The sequence below is a fragment of the Agelaius tricolor genome, unplaced genomic scaffold, assembly GCF_023055355.1.
Source record: "Agelaius tricolor isolate 1412-34295 unplaced genomic scaffold, bAgeTri1.0.p SCAF_14, whole genome shotgun sequence".
In the NCBI taxonomy this organism is placed as follows: domain Eukaryota; kingdom Metazoa; phylum Chordata; class Aves; order Passeriformes; family Icteridae; genus Agelaius; species Agelaius tricolor.
In genome coordinates this window covers 6650811-6669830 of record NW_027269274.1, presented here as the reverse complement: position 1 = coordinate 6669830, position 19020 = coordinate 6650811, and the positions used below count along the sequence as shown (strand labels likewise).

General features: G+C 45.1%; 1 protein-coding gene across 4 annotated transcripts in view; it reads right to left on the bottom strand.

Moving 5' to 3' along the window:
• The window catches only part of ADAMTS9 (ADAM metallopeptidase with thrombospondin type 1 motif 9), a 79019-nt gene that overhangs the window by 41978 nt on the left and 18021 nt on the right, over positions 1–19020 (bottom strand). For 3 of the 4 annotated variants that reach the window (XM_071439426.1, XM_071439428.1, XM_071439429.1), the window contains 11 exons: positions 18111–18252; positions 17791–17898; positions 13171–13316; positions 7335–7516; positions 7100–7236; positions 5937–6054; positions 5577–5672; positions 2894–3060; positions 2656–2785; positions 2022–2148; positions 197–407 (listed from right to left, as the gene is read on the bottom strand). In XM_071439426.1, the coding sequence (XP_071295527.1) occupies positions 197–407; positions 2022–2148; positions 2656–2785; positions 2894–3060; positions 5577–5672; positions 5937–6054; positions 7100–7236; positions 7335–7516; positions 13171–13316; positions 17791–17898; positions 18111–18252 (1564 nt within the window). The remainder of the gene's footprint in view (positions 1–196; positions 408–2021; positions 2149–2655; positions 2786–2893; positions 3061–5576; positions 5673–5936; positions 6055–7099; positions 7237–7334; positions 7517–13170; positions 13317–17790; positions 17899–18110; positions 18253–19020) is intronic. The other variant, XM_071439427.1, reaches the window with a different exon arrangement.

Below are 19020 nucleotides of genomic sequence, written 5' to 3'. Positions count from 1 at the left end.
GTAATGAAGATGAAAAGATTAATTGCAGTGGTAGTACCAGGAGTACCAGGCTGATTCAGACTAGAGTGTCCTCCAGAAGAAGCAATGAAAGCAGAACCACCGTGGCCATATTTTACATAATTCTGTTAGCAACCTAAACAGCCCAATGTACTCCTGTGCAAGGACCAGATTCTCCGTGGCACAGAGCATCCCTTACCTCAGTCCAGGCCGAGTAGCGCCATCCTCCCACGTTGCAGTCTCCCGTGCACTTCTCCCTCGTGCTGGGCTTGGTCTGGCTGTTGCAGAAGCGGTCGTCCACCTTCTCTATCTTGCCCTCCAGCCGGCTGTACTTGGAGCAGTAGATCTCCAGGGTGCGGTAGCCCAGCCCGCACTGCGCCGTGCACTCGCTCTTCCTCGCGATGTGCCACCTGTGCCAGGGACAGCAAACATCAGCCCCGGGCTCTGCAGGGAACGTGCTCAAGGGTGTGGGACAGAAATAAGGAATATATGTCTTGAACAGGAAGTTTTGCCTCTGTGTCACACTTCCCAGTGCTTTGGGACTTACAATTAGCCTGGCACTGCTGCTTGAAGGGAAGGAACTGTCAGAAAGGTCTTTCTTGAGCAAAAGAAAGACAGCAAAGCCACACTGTAATCCTGTGGGACCAGCCAAGGTGGCAAGGGGAATTCATGGTCAAGCAAGGAACATGCTCTGAAAACTTCTGAAAGCTTTCCACCCTATGTTCCCCCTTGGCATCTAAAAACTGGAAAATACAGCATCAGAAAATGATCTGCACAGGCTGGAGAGGTGCTCCACAATAAAGGACACCCACTAAGCAGTTTCAGCTCTCCAAAGGACAAGCAAATGACTTGCTATAAGATACTCAAACCCTAGCTATGTCAGCAGAGATTAGAGGTGTTCCCTCTTGACAGATTTCCACCCTGCTGCCTCCTCTGTGAGATGGACAACAAGGATGGTGCTGGAGGCCCCGAAGGACTCATCTGGGGATACACCCCTCCTTCACATCAGTCCAGCTCTGGAAAGAGATGCTGGACATGAGGCCTGATCCAGGGAGGTGCTGGAGACCCTGAAGCCATTGCCCCTCACACCTGGCAGGGGTGGCTTCTGGGGGAGGAGGCAGTGACATCCTCTAGGGGTCCTGGAGACCCTTGGGCTGATGCCTGTGCCTGTACAGGGAGCACAGAGCCCCGCTCCCAAACCAAGAGAGCAAACTCTACCACAGCCCAGAGAAGAATAAGATCAAGGGGATTTGGAATCAATAGCTCCTGACTGGTGGGAGCCTCACATCCCTGCATGCTTTTCAGACTCCTGCTTTGCCCTTCTCAAGTTTCCAACCTGTTGCAATGGCAACAGCTGTTACCGCGACAACCCGGCCCCGCGCAGCCCCGGTTTAACAGGGCTGCAGAAACCCCTCGGGAAGCTCGGCCGTCTGAATTGCTTCACCAGCAGAGGCTTAATGCCACCACATTTAAGCCCCAGGAAGGAAAACAGATTGCTTTTTAAAGGAAAATGGGTTGTGATGATTTAGACTGGGCTCCATCAATTCCAGCTTGCCAAGAATTCTCTGGGGACAGCCCCAAACCCATTCTACACTTAAGCCTATTCTTTGCTTTAAATAAACAGTGATAAATCCAAGTCTTAGCTACGTTTTTGCTTTAAGTATGTGTTTTCCCCTCTCTGCAGGCTGTATGTAGAATGGCACTGAGCATTTCTGATCCAGGCAGATGCAAATTTCAGGCCTTGTACTGCACAGGGAGATTTTTCAACATTAGAGAATTTTTGTTATAGTTAGCTCTAATTGAATCCAGCAAGAGAAATGTAAAAACATTGAAAAGTGCCTTTCAAAACACCACTGGTGGATGACAATTCCTTTTGGTTGACAAAGAGGCAACTACCAATCCTTTTCTTTTTCAAAATCTAATGCAGACTGGTGAGAAAGGGAATTAGGGTGAGAAGCGAAAGGAAAGAGGAGTAAATAATAAGTACACAATGTTATTTATATACATGGCTGAGCACAGTGCACCTTAATTCACATTCTGTGTTACAAGGCTCAGTGCTGGGCTCAGGCTGGGGAATTCGATCGCATCGCTGGTCTGACACCGTGAGCTGATCTGACTCTCTCTTACACACAGGCTTCCTTTTGCGTTCTCCTGCAAAGAAAATCAGCACTTGCTTTGAGTCAAGCAGCAAAGTGATCAATTCAGTTATTTCTCTTGCTTCTTTTATAGTAGTATTTAAGAGATGTTTAGGTGTGCTTTTCTACCTCTGTCAGAAATAGGGAGGGGGTCTAAGACTAAGTGGAGCAGAAGGGGTTTATCACAGATGGGATGGACACAGGCAGAGAGCTGCAGCACCCCCATAAGGATGGGCTCTGAGTGAGTATTTAGCAGGGTGGTCACCCTTAGGAAATGCCTCATTTTCTGTGTTTCAGCTTCCTCACCTGCAAAGCAGGTTGTGAGGCTCACCTGGCTGGGAGGGGGTGTAAGGTGCCCTGCTCTGAAACCCAGAAGCACCTTATAGGATGTTATCCTCCACTGCAGACCAGGGAAACAACAATACTCACAGGGTGAGAATCTCTTGACAGAGAGGGATCTGTTTGATGTACTGCCCAGACCCCAAATGAATCCAGGACAAAACTACTCTTCCCAAGCACCCACCTTGGCAGAGCTTACTGCAGGGCTGCCATGGGCCATGCTCATTCCAGTAAAACTGCTGAGGTTTGTCCTCAATAGGGATATTGAACGTGTAACGAACATCAGGATTGTACAAATTGCCCACTGATAAAACCTGAGAGGAAGAAAAATGAAGCAGAGTAAATCAACAGATATCACTGCCTGCTGTTTTCAGTCCAACAATGCTGGGCAGACTTGTCCATAGACACAACATATACTTCACCTGAAGTGTTATTTCTTGCTCAATCCGATCTGTAGAATTAATCCTTTCAACAGTATTATCGGAGCCACTGTATTCGATCACAGCATTCCCAACTTTGATTTCCCTTTTAAACATACTGACGACAAAGTCTCCATTTAATATAAAGTCTCCTTGACTGTTAGATAAGGCTGCATAGGTGCAAAAAACAATAGCTAAAGAGGCAGAATTAACTCATACATACATAACAACGTGGGACATGTGTTCTCAGTGCTCCTTTCTCTTGGGGGGGGGCATGGGGGAAAAGCCCACTGGCATTCTCAAACAGAAAGGATGTAAAGTGAGCAGCAGACCTTTTGCAGACATTCTGCTTTCTCTTTTTTCCACTGGAAAGCCTCCTAAAAATGAAGGCTGAACTCCTGAAGTTGTTGCTAAACAGTTCATCCATAACCCATTGCAAAGGTATCCAAAAGGCATTCTGGGCTGGCTGCTGCAAGGAGCACACACAGGCTGTATCCCCACATATACCACAGAAATAATCCTGCCCAAAACTTTTCATGAGCTGGGTGGATAGGGTGTCTTCCCTGGTGTTTCCAGGTGTGTTCTTAGGGTAAATAAATGTATGCACCCTAATTACCGACACATAATTTCTAGTATATAATTACAGAGAATTTGGTCAGTATCTCCCCCTTGGTCGTCCTCTCCCTCCTCCCCCCATACTTTTTATTATTCCAAATCTTAAGGTATGTGAGAGCACTGGAGGCTTAAAGCCTAAATGCTTTATAAAAGGAACAGTTTCCTGAAAACAGCAGTCTGCTGCACAACTTCACACTAATGCGATTATGTAGCTAATTTCCTAAGTTAGTTTCCCCACCATTTCACCCATCACAGCTATGTTACTAAAAAGCCCCTGTACTGAAAAATCTAAACACCAAAACACCAAAGGGAAGGTTTTTCCATCGAATGAGGAGAGATAATGAAGCAAAACACTGCTTAGTAGCAAAAAGACATACATGGAGAAAACCTCACAAAGCAGAGGCTACACTCAACCAAGTTTCACACTTTGGAGGTTTTAATGTTATTAGGCAGTACTAAAACTCATTAAGGGATTACTTCTCTTTTACTATATCTCCTATAACAGTAGGTACATCTTGGACTTGATGACAACATCAAATTCCTCCTAAATTGTTAAGCAACTACAAGGTTCACAGTAACTGAGGGCCCAAGATTTCACACTCAGTGAGCTGCAAAGTAAGTGGACACATGCACACTTCTCATTTACTTCCAGTCAGGCCTAATGTGAAGAGATGCTTTCCCAGCAATATTAAAGCAACATTAAAGAAGATTTGACTTCATTGTTTCCCAAGAAGATTAAAGGCCCTCCAAGAAGAGCTGAGAAGTTTGGGGCTCCTTCTGGGGTGAACCAGTTTGAAAAGGCATAACATAGGGAGGACTGTTTTTCCCAGGAAAGAGGAAAAATAAAATTTGGCACCCTCCTTCAAGACAGAAAACTCTTGAGACCTCAGTAACACTTTTTTGGTGCTGATGTGCATTCATGCTGCACCACCTCAGCTTTTTGCCTCAATGAAGGGTCTAGCCACATGGATGGCATTTCAGAGCAACAGCAAGATTGTCATTGCCTCCCTTTCGTGCATGGTAGTCTCAGGCACTTGTTTCTCAAATGGGTCTCTATACCTTTGATGGGCTAGGGGCCACCAGCCAACTCCCCTCATTAACACATCTAGTTACAGGAATTTGGTGAGTTATAACAAGATGAAGTGCCCTGTTCAAAGATGTAAGTACAGGACGCTGTGCTACTGGAACACAGCTGGTGGTGCAAGGCACAGGGTGTGCAAAAGAGGAGAACCAGAGACTCTGACAGGACTTAATGGCAAAATCAGCCTTCAACTGGGAAGTGTAACATCAATGATGATGTTCATTGGTATTATCTCTGCTATTGAAGCCAAACAGAACTATCTATGGAGTGAGTGATCATGGTGGAAAAGACACTCATGGCTATGCTAACAGCACATGTGCATGTAGTACAGTGGTCTAACACAGCACCACAAGCATTTCCATCTGCCTCTAAAGACACAGCCACAGATTACAGAGAACAGTGATTATGAAATTCCAACAGCCAAAGGCCAAGTTACTGTTAGGTTTAAATCAAACCAATATCTTTGGTGCAAGGGTATTTCTTTACAGTTACATGTCACTATCAGGCAGGGACAAGAAGGCCTCACTAAGTGAAATCAGAATTATTATTCTCAGAAGAATAGAAAATAATTTCTCTTTGTTTGTGTTTACAAACATCTTTCAGGACATGGCAGCAACCAAAGCATGGTGACAGCAGAGATAAAGTTGCAGTGAAGAGACTCCAGCAGAGCTCAGAATGCTGTTTGGTTCCCAGCTTTGTCCCTCAGCTACCACCCAGGCTCAACAGTCCTTCACAGCCCTAGACACACCCTAAGGGAATATTTCTTATAATTGGAGAACCTCCCAAATTTTGCAACTAGGATGGCATGAAGAAAAAGAAAAAAAAGGAAGAAGATAAGGCTGAATATTTGGCAGACACAGAAAAATTCTCACCAAGAAAACATCTCCCTCAAATTAATTCTTCAACCTCCCTAGCAGAGAGCTGCCAGTAGATACATCACCACAACCAGACAACCAAGATTTCTGGAGTGCCAGAAGGAGTACAACTCACCCAGGTAGTTGTCATCCTCTGGTTTCCCTGAGTAACTGTGCTGACGCACATCAATATTAGTGGCACCAGCTGGGATGCGAACCACAACGTTATAACCTAGGAAAGATGGAACAGAAAGTCAAGGCTATTACACAGGCACTTGATTTGTTTTCTACAGGGGAAGGGAAATGAGCTAAGTTACCTCACATTACACAAGCTGATACTTTTCATTTAGGGATAGCATAAATAGTTATAAAAAGGAATATACTATAAGTAGAAGGATTTTGTGTTTTACATTGGTGTTTTTGTAGATTAAGTGTCGTAATGGCTTTTATAGACCCACATTTTTTCACCATAAAGTTTTTAGCAACAGATTCTTACCATAATGCACTGTGTTAAATGTGCCTGCAACAGTTTTGCATGAAGAATTATCCCCACCACAAACACCACATTTATCTCTTCTTGCTTTTGAATTCAGCACATGATCACATCCAGCTTGCTTTAAGAGAAAAATTGAAAAAACCAGATTGAGCAAATACAGACTAGAACAGCATTGACAAATCTCCTAATTAAGGCAAACAAAAGCTGTGTATGCAAAAGGCTGCTGTGAGATAAACTGGTTTGCTTCCCCACATTTTTCCACTGATTTACAGTGTGGCCATCCTACAAGGTTTTACAACAAAAGGCTTTTTTACAAAGCAAGAAGCAGAACAACTATTTGCACCAGGTAATGCTTTCACTAGAAAAAAATTCTTGCATCAATTGTTCCTGTAGAGAAAAGTGTGGAGAACAATTGTGAATGGAAATGTGGGGCTCTGGGGCCTGATCAGGAGGAACTGGGGCAAAACACAGAAGGAAGCAACACACAATTTAGGCTGAGATTCCACAGCCCTCAGTAACTTAGGGCAGATGTGCAAACATGTTCCACTTAAGTGTGTCCCCTGGTGAATGGTCTAGACTAAGATGAGGAGTGGCTGAGGAGCTCAGCCTGGAGAGAAAGTGGCTTGGGAGAGACTTTCTCACGCTCTACAAGTACCTGAAAGGAAGTTGTACCCAGGTGGGGGTCAGGCTCTTTTCACAGGTAACAAGCAACAGGACGAGAAAACAGCCTCACATACAACAGAGGAGGTTTAGATTTGATATTAGGAAATAATTCTTCACCAAAAGGATTGTCAAACACTGGAACAGGCTGCTCAGGGCAATGGCAGGAGTCACCCTCCCTGGTAGTATTAGAGCACATGTAGATATGGCACTTGGGGAAATGGTTTAGTGGTGAACTTGGCACTGCTGGGTTAATGGCTGGACTTGATGTCAAAGGTCTTTTCCAACCTAAATGATCCTATGATTCCATGTGTGGCTCTTCAGCACATCTGGAGGCTGGCACAAGTTTGAGACCATTTGGGGCTGACAGAGCCTGCAGATACTGCTGGCATCCTCTGAGTGAAGAGGACATGCCACCAACTGCCTGGAGCATGGTGCAGAAGCACCAGCCTGCCCTACCAAACTGCCATGCCCTTTTGGTGAAGAGGAGGGACAATGATTACCCGGCAGAGGCCCTGCACGCAGATGTCGTTGGTGTCGGGGCCGCAGGGCGTCCCGTCGATGACGCGGTCCCGCAGCTGGTAGTAGGCCGTGTTCCCCGCCACCCGGCAGAAGAGCTTGCACCGATCCTTCATCAGGACTGCGGGGGGAGGAGGGACACCAGGAGCACGTTATCTGAACACCCTGACCCCAGGCAGCAATCCAGGAGGCAGGATCTGCATCCCCCCAGCCACTTACTGCCGCTGTATTTGGGAACCCAGCGCACGTTCGTGGGCAGCCCGTTGATGTTGAAGTGCTTCCCATCAAAGTCGGCACACTGCTCGTCCCGGAAATCCTTCTTCAGCTTCGAGCACGGTTCCGTGTTGCAGGATTTAAACTTCATCCGACGACCCACGCAGTATTTCCCACCGTTTTTGGGTCTGCAGAGACAACACCGGGCTGGAAATGGGGTGGAATTGCAATTCTGCAACTGGTTCAGTACAGTCAGGATTTGCAGCAGCACTCTGTGGGCTCTGTCTTTCTGCACATCTTTAATTAATATCCCAGGCTGACAAGCAGGAAATGTTATGCTGGTGTCTTAAAAAAATTCCCCATATGCAATAAAAAGGGATGAAAAAGAGAATATTTGCTTTCTGATGGATGCCATGGTAGTGAGAGAAACTAGAAAGGAAAAGCAACATCTTCTTCCCCACCTGAGGATTTATTTTCACATTGTGGGATCCTACTCAGGTCCATGTTTCCTTACAACCCCATCAGTCCTATGGATTTTGTGGCTGACAGTTTGCCTTTGATCTAGTGGGTTGCAAATAACTAAACATTACAAGAGAAAAGGCTTCCTTCCCTGCAGAGGCTGAAAGGTCAGGCAGCACTTAGTCCTTCAGGATTTCTAGGCCCAAATGTTAGAAATGGTAATGCTGAGCACTTTGAAACAACTTTACCTCCATATATTCCAGAAAGCACCAAAGACAGCCAAAAAATAACTTATCCCCATTTTATAGCAGGATGACACTGGTATAAACTGGGAAGAGAGATACCATCCAAGCCACATAAAACCCAGTGGATAAGCCTAAAAGCTTTCATTTTAAATTTCCTGACTCACAGATTTAGGGCTGTAGTCATAAAACTATTTTTCTCATATGCAGATGAAGCCTTTGCCAGAGAACATCACTCTGGGGACTGAAAGAGCCTCTCCCATTCCATCTGCTGCCAGCAGTGGTGCAAGAATGAGCTGCACATCAAAATAACCACCAAACCTACATCTTCTACCTACCCCCTGGAAAAGGAGCGCCTGCAGTAGCAAGAAGTGCAATCAGAAGAGTGACTTGCCAGGCTCCAACAACCATGCACCCACAACTCCTGTCTTCCAGGGCTGTTCTTCAGATCAGCTCTGCCTTGCCTGGGAACCAGGTGCCCATCAGTGCCCCAGGAATGCTGGCAGAATGCTCCTTCCCTTGGAGCTTGGTTGGGAAGGAACACACACACAAGGTTTGCACACTTGGAGAACCCTTCAAGAAGCAGATGAATGAGTGATAAATGGGAGCCACCCCGTCCTCAGAACAGATGTGCTCACCATGAGATCTCCAAGTTGCATGCAGCCAGCACCTCTAACAAAAGAGACAGCATTCCCCTGCACCTGCACAATGGTCTCTACACACAGTGAGTCAACAAGTTCCTGCAGCTGAACAGAATTTTTGAGCATCTCTGCACCTTAGGAAGCCCAGCAGTGCCATTTCCCCCGCAAATAACAATTCTTCACTCTTACGCTTGAAAATTCTTTGTGACTCAAGTAGTAGAGTTCCTGTGAAACAAATGAGAGACAGAAGCACAGAACAGCTTGCCCTTGCCAAAAGATTGCCTGCAAAACCAGGAAAGGCAGGCAGACTTCCCACCACCCCATCAGCACCACACTAGGGATGCTCACAGGTTTGGCAGAAGAAGGTGTCTCCTTGAGCAGCTGCAGTGAGATGCTGGGCACCACCAGTTACACACGTGGGATTTTTCCTGCCAGCATCCTCCAGTCACTGAGATCCTCACTGCCCTGGTGCAGACCCCTCTAGTCCTATCCTAAATGCCACAGGGTATGATTTGTCCTCAGGCACAGCCCTGAGCAATAGCTCACAACACCAGCTCTACCTGCTCTGAGGGCAGTTCTCACGTTCCATCTGTCACTTACAAAGGCTTTTGGTGTTTGCAATTAAGCAAGTACCAGTGGTAAAAAGCCCAAGCAACCACACAGTGGCCATTGCAGATTCCTGATTACAGACTGATTTTACACCTTTACAGTTCCCAGTGGAGGAGTAAGTCTAAACCTGTTTTTTAACTGATTTAGTCTGTTGTCCACCTTGTGACAAACAACTTCAAAGAACTTACTTGATTACACTTAGGACAGCTCCAGGGCTATCCCAGCACAGCAGCTCCTGCAGACACAGCCCAAACTCCTCCTTGCCTTGCAGGCACAATGGCAATTGCTGGGGGTTTCCCAATACCAGGGCCCATCCCATGGACTATTCCCATGCAGGCACATGAGCCACTTCTAGCTACAAAGGGGCATCTCAACCACCTTGATACACAGCACACGGGGAAGCTTCTTAATTATGGCAGTAGCACACACCAGACCTGGGTGAGTCTGAGTCATTCATGGGGGAATTAACAGGATTCATCATTTTCACTTCAAAAGCATTTGTACCTCTGCAGGACTGCTGCAGTTTGACAAAGCCTTTGAGTTATACAAACCTTTAGGAGGGCATTTTCTTTTTAAAAAAATTGCAATTACAACATTATTTTTATGGCAACCACATTGCTTCCAATATAAATCAATTTAACTAAAATGAAAGTCTCACCTATTTAGTTAAGAAGAACATGAGGTATAAGGTATATATCTAATAAAATCCAAAAATTCCAAGCTACTATATAGTTTTCTCTTCACTAGACATGACCCTGAGATTGAGATAACATTGACACATGGACACACCACAAACTGAAGGATGCTAAAGCTTACCACCTTGTTGCAAACTGTTAGCTTTGTAACCCTGGCAGGAAATCTCCTTGCAGACAATGCTGGGGGCTGAAGCACACTCACACTTTTGACACTTAAAACCAGCTCCAAACTCCCTTGACAGTTTCAGAGTGTTTTTAACCAGCACTGCTTCTCACAGAATCTGAGGGACAGAAAGAGCTGACCCTGAAAAAGAAGCCACCCTCATATAACATCAATTTTCAGTGTCATGAAGAAATAAAGCATTATTGGAATATAACATCACACTGCAACACAGCATACTTCATTCTGTGTAATATTTTTATGGATCATCAACGCTGTACCACAGAGTCAGAAAGGAAAGTAATACATGCAGAGAAACCTTTTTTTCTTCCATTTTCCTTCTCTTAGAGTCACCTAGTTGACCAAGTAACACCTGGCATGGACCCCCTTTCAATCCAGTACCATTCCCCTGACAGGCTCCTGCACACATCCCAGACCCACTGCACTCCTCCCAGCAGCCCAGAAACTCTCAGGCCCAGGGAATGATGGGGTCTCATCCCCATTCCCACCCCAACAGGTCTGAAATACATGATGCTTAATCCATCACCTTGAGCATTTTGAGACTGTGCTCATGTGTGACTGCAGAAAAATCTGTGAAGCTCCAGTGTGCACAGATCAGTTTGAGATATCCTTCCCCACATTCCAGGAAGCCAGGACATCCCAGGACTGGGAATTGGTTGGTGGCTAGCACAGTTTTCTATACATTTGTTTACATGTCAGGCTCAGACAGTTAAGCACAGGTGGATACTTCTGTGATGGACTAAAACGCAAATGTGATCTGACTCACATCCAGAGATAAAATTCCCCCATCCAAAAAGCCATTCCTGAAAACAGGGCTTATGGTATTGACATGTTATCAAATGTGCCCTTTCCCATAATTCTGCAGCATGTCTTTATTTGAAAACCAGGGCTTGCACCACAGCCCCTCTGATGATGCACCACAGCCATGGGCTTTGTCCACCAGCCAGGCTCAAATTCCCATGTGGGCAATCTCAACAGGAAGGATCTGGTCTGGTTAGCAAAGACATTCCTGCAGGGTATGTCAAAACAGTCTGTTGCCATTCCAGAGGCTTTCAGCTCTCCCTGCATCCCTGCAGGATACTCATCATGTAGGTGTCAGAGCACTCTACAAAGAGAGGCAGGAGCTGCAGCTTTACTTTCTGCAGCATGGAGGGAATGGATGTAATTTTCAGTGCCAGATTTAACACAATTTTTTAGTGGATGCAAGATCCCACCCCAGATTCTCATGCACACAAAAACCTTTAAAAAGCTAAACCAACTTTGAATATAGAAAATGTATTGAGAATTATTTCAGACCTCGCTTGAGGTATCTGGGTTGGGTTTGCTGCCTTCTACAACAGAGGAGAAACTGTCTCCTTTTTAAGTACTTTGAGAAGGGGAAAAGGCAAGAGAGTATCCAGTGGGGTCTCATCCATTTGCATCGTTTTAGCAGCCCCATGGTAATGGGGACACTGGTGGTGGGAGCTCACACTACAGTGTCAAATTACAGGCACAAACCGACAACGATCAGTGGGAAGCTCTGTGGATGGTGCCAGGACAGGCTACTCCTACCAGAGACCTTGTGAGGGGCTGGAGAGGCCAGTGCCAGCACAAGGCTCAGGAAAGGGGGCCTGGAAAATACCACTATCAATCATAAGGATTTCTCAGGCAGCTTGGTGCCGAGTGTGTTTAGGTGCTTTTGCAAATCCCAGCCACAGCAATACACCTACTGAAGCACCAGGATACAAACCACCAACAATCAGGGAAGATGGAATTTCAAATCCCTTGGCTAGCCTTTAGGATAAAAGAAGATTTTCTATCGCAAAAAGCTATCAGTCTGAATAGATGCGTCTCAGAAGACAGGAATACATCTCACTGACAGCATCCAAAGTTTCAGCAGCAGAGCTGCTAAGATGCTTTGTTTTTGTCTTTCCATGGCTACAGAAGACCATATGGAGCGTGCTGAGTCAGCACAGCCAGAGGAGAGCTCTTTGCACTTGTGTTTTTCTTAGCATTGTTTAAATTAACGTGTCCTACTCTCTCAGCCTCAACTTTTCACATTTGCCCAGCTGTGCTGAGCAGCCTCTCCTGTCACCACAGCACGAGTGTCATAGGCATAAGCTCTCCCTTCTCCCATTAGCAGTGATGAAACTATCACTGGCACATCTCTAGTGGCAATTTCCTTGGCAATAAACCATCCAACACCAGTGATGAGAAATAGGAATCTTTTTAAGACCCCTTAGTGCAACCAGCCCCACAGACACTCTCCTCCCTGTATCTCAGTGCCAAATAAAAGCCTCCCTTCTTCTCCAAGAAGGCATTTAAACAGAAACCAGCACAATTTACGTAAACAGGCTGTTTTCATACCAGTTGCTCAAGCTGTTACTATTGCACCAGCTACATATTTGTCTCCTTGAAGCCCACAGCAAAATTCCCTGCCATTTCAAACGGTGCAGGATTTTGCATTCCAGGCTGATAGCAAACATTCTCGAGTACCACTTTTTAATGGGGTACAGATTTCTGCTGAGGTTTGGCTAGTCTGCACCAGCTGAAATGTAACTGTATAAAGGATCAGCGGCAAAAGCAGCCAAAAGCTGCAAAACCAGACAAAGCAGGAATAAAACAGTAGAAAACCTTATTATAAAGGCCTCTAGGAACAGCTGCAAAAGCAACCGAAGCAGGGGTAAAATGGCAAAAAAGGAAAGCTCCTTCCTTTCTGAATCACAGCTTTGGAGAAAGAAAAACACCTCTGGAAGTGGGACCCCAGCTGTGCCTCCACAGGAAAACAGAAGGTAATAAACCCATGGAGGCATCAGCTTTTTATCCCTCATTGTGGAATTGATGGATCCCTTTGTAGAGCACTTCACCCACACACCAATGACCAGATCCTGCCTCACCCATGCCGGGCAAAGCCACCCATCCCCAGGGCAGAGCCACCTGTCCTTGGCACTCACAAGGACTGGGGACAGCCAAGGTTGATTCCAGCCCATTTGAGCAGCCCAAGGTGCTGTTGCCCATCTCCCCCTGTGCACTCACTCGGGCCTGTTGCACTCTCGGATCGCCGTCTTTATGCCGCCGCCGCAGGTCCTCGAGCAGGTCCCGAAGGGGCTCCAGGTGCCCCAGGCTCCGTCTGTCACCGGCGCCTCCCGCTCCTTGGGCACACACATCCCAAACCTGCAGTGCTGCACGTGAAGGAGACACATGGCAAAGGTGGGATTGTGCTGCTTTGCATTATGAGTGACCCACAGTGACCAGCCTGGGCAACGAGACTCAGCCTCGCTTATTTCTCAGCCACACACAATGATTTTGTAATCAAATAAAACTGAACTGCTTTTACTTTTGTCTGTCACCCCCATATTTCTCTTTCTCCATACCCTAAAATGGCAAAGTGAAAGCAAGGTGCTGAGTCCATGGAATGATTTATGGGATGAAGACTAAAGACAACAGCAACCACTAAATATTCCCTGTTTATTGGTGCTAAGCAGCACAGCAAGCTTGCAGCACTGGCTTTTCAAAAGGCCGCTCTATCTGATTTCCTGCAGAGCTGCAGAAACTCTGCATGGAGAGCCATGTCAGGGGAGGAGACAGGCAATGAGGAGAAACTCCAGGGAAAACTCAAACCTCCCCACAGTTACCCAAAGCAGAAAACTTCCAAATCCAAAAGGCAAATAAAATAGGAAAATTAATTCCTCAAGCGCAAGTGTTTTTTTTTTTTACACTCAGACATAACATGGGACTTGCCAAGACTTGGTCTACACTTCTGTTTTCCAGCTATGACTCGTTTTCTTTTGTTTGGAAAGCTGGATTAAGTTACCTTGGCAAGCCCCTATCCCTATTTTCATGGTATAAATTGTACCCTTTGGGGTATGTTTACTTCATGGACTACACAGGCTTCTGCAGAAGTGAGGGAAGAGTCACCCTCTGGCCTCACTAGAATGGATGGAAAAATGTCCCCTCTCCGTGAACAGTGCTTGCTACAGTTGCTTTAAACCCAGAGACATGCAGATGCCTAAATCTTTGTAATTATGGGAAGCCCAAACATTGCTGATTGCTCACAGATTAGAAGAGGCTACAGACTATAGAATACAGGTAGAGAGCATCACTAAAATATTCCCTTGCAGTATTTCTGTGCACCAGATGCTGTTCAGATCTGATGATCTTTATGGCAACAGGGTCAAATTTGCTGATGCACTGTGTTTTTCCAGCCCTTCCACTAATAGCACAACAGGGCTATGTCAAGACACACCAAAAGCTCAACCCACTCCTTTAGACACCCTTCTGAACCACCTTGGATAAAGCTATCTAGGAAAACAGAGCAGGATCAAGCTGTTATGGGGCTGTTCATCTCACAGGACACCAGCTCTGCAGCACGTGGGACACCTTTTGCCCATGAAGGCTGACTTGTTACATAGCTTTGCTGATGAAGAAAACTGATCTCAGGTGCATTTGCCCATGGACATGGTTTGCAGGACAGCTGGAGAACTCATGATTTGTGTCCTGCACGTGGTGTTTGCTCAGAGACAAGCATGGTCTCTAGGCTGCAAAATGCCCCAGATTTACTTTTATCTGAAGATCTGACTCCCCAGATAAAACTGACTAAAACCCATGTGCTACAGTAAAGAACAGCAATAAAATCAGCTGAAATGCCTGTTTCTTTGCTGCAGGACAAATTACAATGCACAACTCTTCCTGGCATTTAGAGGTTGAAAACCTGAAGGTTGGGGTCCCTATACAGGTCCAAAGAGGTCTGACAGCTATCATTAAACAACAGAAATACATGACACCAATCCAACAGTGCTGTCCCAGTGGAGAACTTCTTGCAGCAATGTTGATGCTCACAGCTAAATATCTAACCAGAGTCATGCCTGGCACCACTGACCCAGGGAAGATGACTGAATAGCTAACTAGTGAATGAACATAGCTTACAGACCGTGACATGACCTATATGTCTCCCATCTCATGGTTGAGTATTAACCAGGAAGTCATCTATATCCATTGATTTTATTAAAAATTTGGGGGTTGGAGTTGGAGATGGTAAAGTGAAGCAGGGGAAAAGAGCAGCTGTTCTAAATAAACAGCAAGATTATCTTATGAAAACACAATGGTGCTTCTTGGAACCACACTGTGAACAGTCTGGCTGTGCAACCTTTATGCCTTTCATATTTTAAAAATAATTTCTATGTTGAGATACAGCAGAAAGACTAAAAAGCCTGCCAGGGTTCTCTTTCCTATAAGCTAACAGCTCACAGAATGAAGAGAATAAAAGGCAGATTGTCTGGAGCAAATTCAAAATATCTTAGACACACAGTGGAGCTGGAGAGCCCTGGCAGGGATGGAAGACATTACAGCAGACTTTCCTTTCCTTTGTCTTGCCACCAGAGTTCCAGATAATTCCCCAAATCCAGCTGCCATCCTTGGGCTGGCTGAATGGAGTAGCAGGGGGCAGAAGGGGCTGTGCAGCTCCATGCATGCATAACAGACACACTACCTGCTGCCACAGGGCAGCAGACACAAATCATTACTGCTCATCTGCTCTACTGCTACCATTCTTTAAACAGCCCTGAAAAGCACAACGGAGAGTGGCCCAAATTTACAACCCCCTTTATCTTCTTTCAGAGATTTATCTCCACCCAACAATGAGCTGGTTCTGTGGAACCTGGTAAAACCATCACCCAGCAAAGCCAGACTCTGGGCTGGGCTTATGGCTTGATTTAGCAGTATCAGATTCAGTGTCCTCACATGCAAAATATGCGTAAGTTAATACTCCCATGTTTTTTAATGCCCTTGATTTAAGAGTATATTTAGAGCCCAGTTAAATCTACATCCCAGTAGTTTTAGCTAGATCTTTTTTTTAGCTATTCAGGCTCTCCTATTTCCAAAGATATCCCCATAAAAATTGGTATGGTATTTTCTCCATCTGCCAACCCATACAGCATGGGCTTTAAAGATGCAGACTTGAGGCATTAGTCAGCAAGTAGCAGTTTGATAGGGCTCCTGGCCACTGCAGAGTACCAAAATAGCAATTTATTCCAAGGAAAAGCACTTCAGACTTGCACCTCAGCACTTCACAAGCCCAAGTAAATACCAAGCAGGACAGAGTTTATGTTGATCCAAACTTTAAGCTTGAATCAGATGAACACACAGACAGCAAAATTACTCCATAATGCTCTTTTGTGAGAACACATTTAAATGCCCGAACACGAGTGGGCTGCATTAACTTTTCTTAAGAGCCCATCTGCTCTCAGCTGAGACATTCAGATCACACTTATCTAGTTTGTCTAAACTTGTCAGATTGTCTAAATTTGTGACCTGGTATGTTTTTGCTCACACAATCTTTGTTAAGAACCATGCAGCTGGACACTGCATGACACAGGATGGCTCAGAGAGGGTGCTGATCTGCTCAGCTGCTGCTGTTTGCACATCACTCTGGTCATATCCAAGGATAAGGGCAGGTTTGCTGCAGCCCAGATTTTTAGAATTTCAAGAAAATTTCCAAGTTATTGCTGATCTTTCAGCACTGAGCAGATCCCAAGCTCACCAACAGAGAAGTTGAGGGCACAAGGTCTCAAGTCATAGGGACTCTGCAGATACCTATGCTCAAAAGGGGATTTTACAGAAAAACATTAGACATTCCAATTACATCTCTAATGCACTTTCTCAGCCATAAAAACAAATCTGCAATTGCACTTTTCCCTAAGAAAAGAAGGAAAATTCATACATGATGCTCATTGTCCTGAAGGAAATCAGTCAAGTGTCATTGATCAAGTTTTCAGACACATACATCAAAAGATAAATTTCCAAAGAGTTCCACAGCCTGTATGGAAAACTATATTTAAAATAGCATTCAGAATTTTCATTAAAGTACCTTTGAGGGACTATGATTTAAAACTTTGACTCATTCTAAAGAAAACATTATTAATGTTGATCTTGAGAGTCAGAAAAGCAAAATTTTAAGCTATACCATGTAGAATAACATCACACTATTTTTACTTGACACAGATGGAGAATACTTTTGTTCAGACACAAATAGTAAGAACCAGTTAGCATTTTTATTCAAAAGCTTCAGTATCTCAATAAAAGAAAAATGCTCTCAACTATTTTTCTACAGATACGAATAACTAAAAATTAAACACTTATCCTAGAAATCACAATGCTAGCTGGAAATTAACATTGCACATGGAAACGGAAAGTTTCTATGAATTACTGCCAAAAATGTTCCATACATAAAATGTCAACCAATTCTATATTTTACTTTGAAGCTGTCAGGATGAAAAGCCAGCTGACAAGTTTATGTTACACAGAATTACTAATTGCTCACATCACACAGGCAATTTCTAACAAGAGCTTAGGGAAGCTTTGCAAAAGTTTTGCTCAAAAGTTCACTCAAGGGCATTAATTCAAGAAGATAAGCACTTCAGGAATACCTGCTTTAAACAATGTTATGCCAAGCAGTTGACTTTAATCATGTTATCTGGGCTGGGGATGTCCCAGGCACCACCAGGCTGAAAACACATCAAGCTGCTTTGGGCTTCCAGCACTGCAGTCAGAGCTGTGCCCCACACAACTGGCATTAGGGTAGGATGATTCTGACTGATATGCTCATGCTCAGCCCTAGGAAATAGAGCCACGAGGCACAAACCACCAGGTATTACAGACCTTTCCAGGCTCACATTCTGTTCCATCAGCCCAAGGTGTGTGTTGGGTTCGACATCCCTTGTGAGCACCATCAACGTTGATACACCAAAGTCGCCGACACTGCATCTGCTTAAGTGATTGCAGAGATCAAAACATTAAATATGCACCACATGCCTTACCAGACAGATGATCCTTTTTGAAATTATCCCCCCAGGATTTATCATTAACTCACAAGCTTGACAGTAAGTTGATGGATTGTGAGTCTGCCATTCATCCAACCCCAGGAGACCTTATTTTGCTCTGGCAAAACCAGGAAAAATAAGGTGTGAAATTTCACTTACCATATAGGGGCACACTTGGGATCCGGGTCCAAAAATTAACTCACATTGTTTGTTGACGTCATAAATCAGCCCTGGGAGCTGCTGAGGCAATGTGTAAGTTCTTGATGAAGGTTCATCAAGCAAACACTCCCCATAACCAGTGCTACAACACAAATCAGAATACTGGTGTTAAACAGGAGGTGGGAGATCAGAACCCACTTGTGCTTGCCTGTATTAGCCTTAGGGCAGTTGCACACCACATTTGCCATATTTAACAAGCACTACAAGAGCTATTTCAAACTTAAGCACAGGAGGGTGTGTTCCCCATACACCACCACCCCTGTGCTGTGACAGCAACCATCCACCACACCACGGTCAGCTACCATGGCAAAAGCATTTCTGAGTGTGCATTTAGTTGCTGAGCAAGCACTGGCGCATTTTTATAAAGAATTCAGAAAAAAAAAGTCACTGATTAGCAGAACTGCCCAAGGGACTGAGCTCCTGGATTTGCCAGACCACCGTCATGGCTCTCATTCTGTTCCACACCACAACACACGGGAAGGCACGACAGCAAAATGGGCGAATCACTGTGCATCAAACTGACCCGTGGGCTCCTGGAACGGTGTTCCCACACGGATTAGTGCCAGGGCTTTATCTTGACCTGTGGAGCAGAAAGGCAGATTCAATCTGCCTTCTAAAACACAGCTCCGTATCTGGGCCACAAAGCTTGGAAAAGTCATTCTTCAGGTTTGAGGGAAAACACACATTCCTTAAAAGCAATATCCATGGGGGAAGACTTATTCTTCCCCATTGAGAGGCTGGTCCTTGCCAGCTTATCATGAGGCTGAACTGGCAGGGACTGGATGCCAGGGGTGCATTCCTGCTCTAGGTAAAGGATGCGTGCACACACAAATCCCTCTGATTTCCTCCA